Source organism: Moschus berezovskii, chromosome 12, assembly GCF_049115385.1.
Source record: "Moschus berezovskii isolate FMDL1 chromosome 12, NW_MosBer_1.0, whole genome shotgun sequence".
In the NCBI taxonomy this organism is placed as follows: Eukaryota; Metazoa; Chordata; class Mammalia; order Artiodactyla; family Moschidae; genus Moschus; species Moschus berezovskii.
This window is the reverse complement of record NC_142471.1, coordinates 51,386,929-51,397,309: the sequence shown is the minus strand read 5'-3', so window position 1 is coordinate 51,397,309 and position 10,381 is coordinate 51,386,929. Positions and strand designations below refer to the sequence as shown.

Below are 10,381 nucleotides of genomic sequence, written 5' to 3'. Positions count from 1 at the left end.
CATACTGAAATTGTGGTTCTAAATGTATTATTGCCTGTTTGACCCTTTCTAACCTCAGGGAATTTTGCTCTGATTCTCCAAATAATTATTTAATCTGAAAGGCCTACACTAGCTTGCCTATTATGTTTGGAATGATTAGATGGTTTATAGAGTGTGTGTGTGCTAACCATGGAAAATTATAAATGCTATTTATGAGAAAGATATGATTTCAGCTGTTATTTAAAAGGTCAACATATACATATGTAAAAATTTGAAAACCTATCAGACAATAAGGAAAATAGGTTCATGATTCTATATAATTTGTAGAAGATTCCCATTAAATATCGCTTTGTAATTCAATCTTTCATTTAAAAAGTCAGGATGATATAGACAGCAACTTTATAAACCTGTTACCTGTAAAATCCTCTAATATAAATTTTTCCCATTTTTTTATGGAAAGTACAATATTCCATGTACCAAAACAAGTTCCATGAAGCTAGAGATGAAAAGTTATCTATGTTAATCAACAAAATATAAATAATTATTTAGTAAATTATTTATTGTTTATTAAAATGAAAAAAAAAGACCCAACAAAACAGCAAGATGTTTAAATGATGTTATACAGTGAATTGAGAATCTATCCAAAAAGATTTTTCTGGGAAGAATAATTAATTGATACAAATGTGAGTGCAAATCTGTCTCTTTTTAAGCTTTAAAGCCTATTGTTCAAAGATTTAGCTTGTGTGCGTGATACAAACCCCATATGTTGTTTTGTCAGTGACAATAAAAAGTGCAGTTTATTAAAAACTGAAGTAAAAATTAAAATAACTTTTTAAAAAATCAGTCACAGTTTTGTCATTGGTATATGGAGATTGTTCCAGGGACCCATCCAGAGCTCCTCTTCATCTGACTGCGTGTGGTCACTATGGAATTCCAGAGCCTCCTTGATTTTCTTACTGTCAACCATGGACTCCTGTTCAACTGTGCTTTTTAGCCTGTTCCCCAAAGACTTCACTGCTGTATTGTCAGTTCCCATGTGGCAAGGAGCAAATGTAACCAGAGTTGGCCTTGTGTTCATTTTCTCAGTAGAAAATGGCCCCTTTGATAATGTGTTCAGGGGGACGTTCTCCTCATGTGTCACTGCCAACTTGTCTAATTTCTTAAAGTGTCTCCCCAGTCGAACAGGGGAAGTAACTTTTAAATTATCATTGAGGCAGGCTCGGCGGGTTCTCACCACAGAACCATTCTGTGCAATGTATATATTGCCATTGACATTACTGTGGATATTAGGATTTTGAAGACGTGTTCTCTGACATTCAGGAGCATTGTCTTCTCCAGTTGAGCTAGTTTCATACTCTCGATCAACAACTAACTTGATCATTCTTTTTCTTGCCCACTGTCAAAATAAAAAAACAAAACAAAACATGAATCATTATCAAAGGAATTAAAAGGGTAAAGATTACAATGCCTGAGAAATTCACAACTTTTGACAGAAAGGTATCAAAGGTAATAACTCAAGAGGAAAAGGGAAGAATCTTACAAACAATTACTTTTCCACAAATTCTTCATTGGTTTGAGAGCTTAATAATTTCTGAAGAAAACTGCTAGATTAGAAAGTAGACATTTAAGGAAGTACTTTTAATTTTTTAAGTAAAATTACTGATCTATTACAAAAAAGTATATTGGTTATATTTAAGTATCTGACCCAATTGTTTCACAGTTGCTATACTCTTCAGGAAAGTTAGTTGAAAGGAACACCCTTGTTTATTAGTATATTCTGTTCATATTTATACTTTCATTCCTAATATTTGAAACATATTTTTAAACTTACAATATTCTAATTCCTAATTAATCCTCCATTATTAGCCAAGCATTTTGTATAATTTAATGCATTTAATCACTTGCATCTTGGTTTTCTGGTTCATCCCATTTAAATATATGTTAAAATATCTTCCCATCCGGTACAGTTTATCTTATTACACAAAATAGATAATTAATGATTGTAAATTTGCCTTTAGTAAGCAGCTGGAACACAATGGAAATTTTCACAATTTTTATTTTAACAACCACATTAGAAATGACAAGGTGCAAAGGCTAAAAATTACTTGGTTATTCCTGAAATAGTATTGCACTTTGGGGATATGTGAACCACCAACATGTTGCAGTGAGTAAGCCATAATTTTGGATTTCCAGATTTATATTTCAAAATTATTATGTTATCTACCTGGAAAAAGATCTATAGCTGTTAAAATTCATTTTTTTCTAAATCTATTTTAATTCCTATCCACAACAGAAAGGAAATAGTAATAACTTTTAGTTTTTAATTTATTTCATTTAAAATCTAATATTTGAAAATGCAAGCTACAAACTTAATTGAACATGTTTATGATGTTTTTGATAATATGTTTGCCAGTTGAAATGTACATACATGCAAAAGTAGACTTGCAGAGATCTAATTTGTTGTAGATTGTCCTAAGGATTTATATTACAAAGATGGTATAAAAACCACTGTATATATTCATAAATTCATTCCAATAGCCAGAGCATCACTGGCAATACATAATTCCACATTGCATTAACAGAAATCACATTATGAAATATTAAATACTGGGTAGCTGATTGTTTGTATTTTGAATTACTAATATAGGAAAGATCAACCAGATTTACCTTAATATATTCTAATATACAAATCTATTTGGATAGCATATATATCTGCTTCTCTGGCATGCTTCTAATCTTAAGTGAGATAAAAATCATAATCAATTTCCTCCCTTCAAATGTCATTTCAGAGAATGCACAGAAAGCACTGCACACAGGAGCACTCATCACTGCAAAACTTTCACCTACTGTGATCTCGTTTACAGTGCTGTGTTGTAACCTTCTGAGTTTGCTCCTGGAGACTTCTTGCTTGCATACTTGCTTGGGTCGTACTCTGGCACCTGAAAGCCCCAAGGACCTCCAGACTGACTTTCACTACTACTGCTAATACTACTTGATTCTGACTCTTCCTCACTTTCAACACCTCCTTCCACTGAAGCTGATTCTGCACTGCCTTCCTCAGTGACGTCTCGAGATTCGAGGTCTGCTGGTTCTTCCACAGGGACCAGCTCACTTTTCTGTTCTGCAGGGCCTTCCTCCTCTTCTTCCACCTTCAGTTCTTCTGGCTCTTCAGCTGGCTCCTCTTTTCTACCTTTGACTTCCTTGACCTCTTCAACAACAGGCCTCCTTCTTGCAAGAAAAATATTTTTCCTTGCCTTTTCCCCTTCTGACTCGGTGGATTCTGACTCTTCTGATTCAGGGGTGGAACTTTCTTCCTCCTCAGAGGGTGTCTCTGACTCAGACTCCTCTTCCGTAGTCTCAGACTCGCTGAACTCAGATTCCTCTTCACTGTATTCAGTATAGTCACTCGAAGATTCCTCCTCTGATTCTACTGTGCTTTCTGTAGCTTCATCTTGGTCCAGAGTTAGTTTCAAATAATCTTTATCTTCTTCCTCAAGGCGTCGCTGCCACTCTTCCTCCTCAAGGTCGATAATGCCTCTTCTATCTGCTAGTCCTCTAACTTTCTTAAAAATCATGGGGAATATCTTGGCTCTCTTCCACGTCGTGTATGTTGGTTCAGCTGGGGGTGGTTTTTCAATAGTGACAACTACTTCTTCCTCCTCACTAGGCTCTCTAATTTCAACTTTTGGTTTGACTTTCTTTGCCTTTTCCTGAAAATCATGAAAATGCAATTGAAGTGTCAGCTGGGGAAAGGTTATGCTATGACCTTGTCCCACATAAGTTAAGCAGGAGTGAATCTACAGGGCAAGAGCTTCATGCAAATTATAAAACAGTTTTTAGAGAACAATCATACCATTCCCTACTGTTTATCCCACTGTATATAAGACAGAAGATGGTCAAGGAAATAACCACTATAGTTAATACCTTATAATACCAAAATTTAAGGTTTTCTCACTTTTTCTTATTCAAAATTTATTTCTCACCTTAGATCAAAAGAGAAAGGTAAATTAATCATTTCTTCTTTTCTCTCCCATCCTTAGACTTTGGTCTAAGTGTTATGCATTTAATAAATGCATTTATCTAAATAGTGTTATGCATTTGCTTTAACAAAATTTTAACCCATCCGTAAATTATGATAGCTTATCTGAATAGCTAATGAAATATTGACTATTTTTAAAATGTTGAACAGGGTAAAACTACAGTGACATTAAATTTTTGTTGTTGTTGTTTTAAATTTCTGAATAAGTATTCCAAGTGAGGACTTCCCAATTGGCAGTAGTGGTAAAGAATCTGCCTGCCAATGCAGGAGACGCAAGAGACTCTGGTTTGATCCCTGGGTTGGGAAGATCTCTTGGAGTAGGAAATAGTAACCTGTTTCAGTATTCTTGCCTAGAAAATTTCATGGACAGAGGAGCTTAACAGGCTACAGTACATGGGACTGCAAAGAGTCAGACATGACTGAGTGATGGAACGCAGCACATTCCAAGTGAATATTTCAGGCAAAGTATAAGGATTTGATATAAATGAAATTGTGGTATATTAGACTTAAATGACATAATTCCATTAAGAATACTGGTGATGTTTTATTTTTCTCTTGTAATTAAAAGATGGAGATTGTACTTTTTAATGATTTTTAGGTTTGCTAGACAATGTGGGAGCATTTTATTTTGCAAAATATTTTTTAACTTATTTGATTATAATATTACCATTATGGAATAACATTTAGAATTTTTTATTTTGGTTTTATTTCAAATCAATATTTTATATAAAGAGATTAAATTTATATATAAATTAATGTCCTTCTATAGACAAAACAATGGAATGACTAGTGTTATTAAATTTCTATGGAAAACAGGTACTAAATGAATAGAATTTTTGATTTTTGAAATGTTTTGTAGGCTGCTATTCAAACAGGGCTAGAAATATTCTTCTTGGAATGTTAAAGTGAAGTCAGTCAGTCTTGTCCGACTCTTTGTGACCCCATGGACTGTTGCCTGCCAGGCTCCTCAGTCCATGGGATTGTCCATGCAAGAATATGGGAATGGGTTGCCATTTCCTTGGAATGTTAACATTACATAAAATTTATAATAGTTACCTCTTCCTCCTCATATTCCTCTTCACCTTCACCAACCACCTCACCATATTCCTCTTGTCCAGCCGGTGGTAACAAACGACGACGACTTCCATACTGAGGCATTTCATACCTGTAACAGAAACTTACAACTTTAAACATTTCTTCATGTGATCTGTATAACTATGACTGATCTCTGTTTTCTTCTTTTTCTTCACCATTCAATCACCAGATATTTATACAGCACCTATTTGGCTTCGGGTACACTAGTTACAAAACCACAGACAAAGAACTACAACCTGATGACCAATGACTTTTGCCATAAGGTACCCTGGAATAACAAGAAAAGGAGATTAATCTTAAAATTTCAGTTTTAAGATTTAGGAGAGGTAAGAGTGAAGAGAAAGGAATATTTTTCCTTGACTAACTGAACAATTTAAGGCACCAAACAGGTTCTTTCTGAAAGATAGCTTGTTCAGAACATAAACTCTAAGTTTAAATTTCTGCTTCATATATGACGTGGGATCATATTTATTTTGCTCTACTGAAGAAAACAGTTAACTTATGCCTGTAGAAATGACTTTTGAAGTGCTCATTTCTGGATTCTAAACTGTGTATTCTTCTTAATTTCTCTTGGGCAAATCTTGAGGCTGACTGGTTACATAAAATGTTAAATATCTCATATGAAGGAAATGGTGAATTCAGGAATTGAGCAAATACGTTTGACTTCTATTCCTCATTTAAATAATTTGAACAATTTTATTGCCTTTTTCAAATTGTAGTCAATATCGATATAAACATCAAAACAGAATTCAATATAGAAAAATGGTTAAACTTGATTGACGCTAAAACTAGACACATATCTCATTTTCAAACATGAAATGGGTGAAATGGCACTCATAAAAATGCTAGTAATAATATCCTTTAATAGCACCTTATTACTCATAAAAATATTAAGATACTGGATAAAAAATCTGAAGATGTACCCATGTTCATAACTGTAATAATCTTGTCCATATTCCTGGCCAGGATCAATTCCAGACTCCATGGATAACTCCTATTATTCAAAGAGAGAAATCACATTTGAAAATAAATTCTTATCACATTTCAGCTCAAAGTTTGTTTTCCCGACCTAGTGTTCGATGACTCTCAAAATGCTGCTGCCAAAATAACTTTAGTTACAACTGTTAGTTAAACATACTCAAACATATATATATATATATATATATATATATAGTCTGTAGCTATTTTACACAAAATTAGTTTATGTTATTAGAACTGGGGAGGAGGAACGTAAAGTTTTTCAAATGGTGAATCCGTCAAAGATTACAGATAAACATATATCATTTGTTCTTAGATACTCTTTAAAACTATCAATAGATAGTTAATAGTTCAACCTATTTAACATATTATTAGTAGACTTTAGCCATGAAGAAAATTATAACATTATCTTCAGCATTGTTTCACCATCCTAATAACATTTTTCTATTATCAAGAGCTCTTGGTTCATCGCAAGCTATTCTTAAGAAAGAATTTGAAAATAATCATTTATATATTAATAAAAATGTGCTAATATGTGACATCTTCAAGGATGCTAATTATGAATTTAATTATTTTTCCTAAAAAAAAGTAAGAAAGAAAGAAATTTGTCAGACCACAGGCCCTTTCAAGGTTTCCAGTTCTGAATTTCAGACACTACTGATTTTTGTCATTCTACACTTAACGGAAAGATATTTTTCCTGAGTCATACATACAAAATTGGCTTTAAATAACTATTAAATTCAATTTCACTAAATTTCTGTCTTTATTTCTATGTTAACATTTAAATAAGTTGAACTGTCAAGGTTTTACCAAATTAATTGTCAGTGAAGAAAAGGGAAAAAGAGTTTAGGTATCCACAGGAAAATCAGTGGAATATTATTTCTAATATCAAATACTATTTATAAGAACTAATTTTGTTGATCTCGGTATAATATGTCAGGAAAACAAGTCTTCTGGGGATACTAGTGTATCACTTAAAAAGTGTAGATATTCACAGCCTGCATGATGGAAAGGGACCTAGCCCTCATTTGTGCTTTGTTTGGCAAACATCTTTTTTTAAAAGTGATTAGTTACCCAATTTCTAATCAGAAAATGCTGTTAAAATCTAGATTTTTATTTCAAAAAATATAAAGATTGCAATACTGGGCTCATATTTTTATATGTCATGAATTTAGTTGGTGGTATTACTCCCTACAGCAATCATGTTCTTTCTTGGTTACTGCTGTGTTCTCAACAAGAGTATTTTACAACTACACTCACAGTCGCAATAGGATGCCCCATTACTCTCTCTTTTACATTGAATAAACTCTATTTACTTACTTCCCTAGATTTGTATGAGTTTGCAACCCCTCTACTAAATATACTATCTGTTGACTTTGCAGTTACAAATACTTTGTGAATTAATTGCAAAGGAATCCAGTTTTAATGTTAAAATGGATTCAGTTTACTCATAAGACAAGTTAAAAGTAATATGTGTGTGTGTGTGTTTGTGTAGATCAGCAATACCATGTTGGGTAAGGGACATGGCACAACTGGAACTCTCATATTCTGGAGAGATTATGAATTAGCAAACCATTTGGGAAAGGTTGGGGAATGATACTGAAGTAAAACATACATATCTCTTTTCACAGAAATTCAATTTAACTTAGTCTATGTGCCCAATATAAATATGTAAAATTGTGCACCAAAATACATCATTTATAACATCCTTAAACTGAAACTGATACCAAAGGCCATGAGATAAACACACAGCTACATCACACAATAGAGATGAATCTCCCTGACAGAATGATAAGCAAAAGAAGTCAGGTACAAAATGAAACATATGATTCTATATTATCCTATTTCTATAAACTTCAAAAACAGACAAACCAATCTGGGTGTTACCAGTTAGGTGAAAATTTTTTTATTAGCAATAATCTCACTTTGGATAAACCTCATTTGGTTTCAATATTGCTACTGACAAATGGCTATATTTAGAAAAGGAAATCCTGCCATTTGTGATGACAACAGGAAATGGGTCTTGAGGGCATTATACTCAGTGAAACAAGTCAAGCATACAAATACTATATGGTATTGCTTATATTTGGAATCTAAAAACAATAGAAAACAAATTAAAAACTAAACTCACAGAAACAGTAGAAAAATGGTTACTGAGTAGAGGAAATGATGAAAGGTTTGTGAAAGTGCACAAACTTTCAGCTATAAGGTGTATAAGGTCAAGCATCAAATGTAAAATGTGGTGACTACAGTTGATAATGCTATACGATTGACATTTGCTAAGGGGGTACAACTTAAATGATCTCACAAAAAATAATGAGTAAACATATAAGAAAATATGCGAGGACAGATATGTTAGTCCTTTTACAGTGTATCCATGCGTGTGTGTGTGCTCAGTCGTGTCCTACTCTTTGAGACCCATGGACTGTAGCCTGCTAGGCTCTTCTGTCCATTGGATTTTTCAGGCAAGAATACTGGAGTGGGTTGTCATTTCCTCCTTCAGGGGATCTTCCCAACCCAGGGATCCAACAGGCATCTCTTGCAACTCCTGCATTGGCAAGCGGATTGTCTACCACTGAGCCACCTGGGAAGCCGTTTCACAGTGTATATATATGTTGAAATACCAGAATGTACAATTCAAATATCTTACGATTTAATTTATCACTTATACCTTGATAAAGCCAAAAATAACTATATGTATTGAATCCGCCTGCCAATGCAGCAGACATGGGTTTGGTTCCTGGGTTGGGAAGATCCCCTGGAGAAGAAAATGACATCCAATTCTAGTATTCTTGCCAGGGAAATCCTATGGACAAAGGAGCCTGGTGGGCTATGGTTCATGGGGTCACAAAGAGTTGGGCACAACTTCGTGACTAAATAACAAAATACAGTTAAACATTTATCCTGTAAACAAAAGCTAGGTGAGTGGAGTGAAAGGAGAAACAATAAGTGTTAATGCGGAGGGGCTTCTGGAGAGCTAGTAGGGCATGAGTCCTCTGTAAAAATTCATTTTGCGACACAATATAATTTTATGTCTGTATTTTTATTTCAAAAAATGTTTATTACAGGAAAAAAGGGTGAAATGAAGTCAATTCAGACCAATAAGAAACTGGGACAAAGTTAAAATCTAAATTTGACTTATAAAAATTAAATACTTAAAAAAAAACTGTTTCATACTGATAGGGTTAGACTTTTGATGCATTCAAAATCCAGTGTAATTATACTAGTTTAAATGAAGCCAAAAGGTCTCAGAAGTAATACTTAACTTCTTGGCCAATGTATGTTTAATCTAATACATAGGAAGACTAAGCAAAGATTGCCAAATGATTCTGAAGTTGAAACCTAAACTTCCATAAATGGAAGAATGTATTGATATGAAGAAAATGTGGTACATACATATAAGGGAGTATTATTCAGCCTTAAAAAAAAAAGTCTTGTCATTTGCTATCACATTGATGAAACAAGCCAGTCACAGAAGGACACATCCTACATGATTCCACTTACAGAAGGTATCTAAAATAGTCAGTCTTATAGAAACAGAAAGGAAATTGATGGTTGCCAGGGGATGGTGAAAGTGTTAGTGGCTCAGCCGTGTCCTACTCTTTGCAACCCCATGGACTGTAGCCTGCCAGGCTCCTCTGTCCATGGAATTCTCAAGGCAAGAATACTGGAGTGGGTTGCCATTTGCCTTCTCCAGGGTATCTTCCCAACTCTGGGTTGGATCCCTTAGGGAAAGAAATTACAACTTACTTCTGTATTTTTGCCTCGCCAATCTTATGTACAGAGGATCCTGGCTACAGTATATGAGGTTGCAAAGAGTTGGCCATGACTGCAGAAACTGAGCACAATGTGACTGACTGGATTTCAAATTTTAAAAGAATCAATTTTTTTTACAGACACGTACTTCTCTTTTTTCTTGAATGGCAAGTGAAACTCAGGTCTTAGCTAAATATGTATATTTGGCATCAAATGACTTAAAAAAAATATCAGAAGGATGGAAGCAACTGGGGAGGAACCCACATACTCAATCATCAATTTAGTCAATCACTCTAGTCTATAGGGAGAGATGGGAGCTGGTGGAAGGGAATGCTCTGAAAGGTCCATCCTGGATACTTATATCACCTATTAAAGCATCATCTCTTCAGAAAAAAAGAAAATGGAGGAAGAACTCCACCATTAAGCCTGCCAGTCTCCTCTGTTCAAGGGGATTCTCCAGGCAAGAATACCAGACTGGAATGTCATGCCCTCCTCCAGGGGATCTTCCCAACCTAGGGATTGAACCCAGGTCTC

The 10,381-nt window shown here is 34.3% G+C and overlaps 1 protein-coding gene across 9 annotated transcripts in view; it reads right to left on the bottom strand.

The window, feature by feature from the left end:
• Positions 1-823: 823 nt before the first annotated feature.
• Positions 824-10,381, bottom strand: part of PCDH15 (protocadherin related 15) — an 870,688-nt gene continuing 861,130 nt past the window's right edge. For 3 of the 9 annotated variants that reach the window (XM_088842496.1, XM_088842498.1, XM_088842497.1), the window contains 3 exons: positions 6,037-6,107; positions 5,075-5,183; positions 824-1,375 (listed from right to left, as the gene is read on the bottom strand). In XM_088842496.1, the coding sequence (XP_088698622.1) occupies positions 824-1,375; positions 5,075-5,183; positions 6,037-6,107 (732 nt within the window). Of the gene's footprint in view, positions 1,376-2,837; positions 3,690-5,074; positions 5,184-6,036; positions 6,108-10,381 lie in introns of those variants that run through there. The other 6 variants (XM_088842500.1, XM_088842499.1, XM_088842501.1 and 3 more) reach the window with 3 other exon arrangements.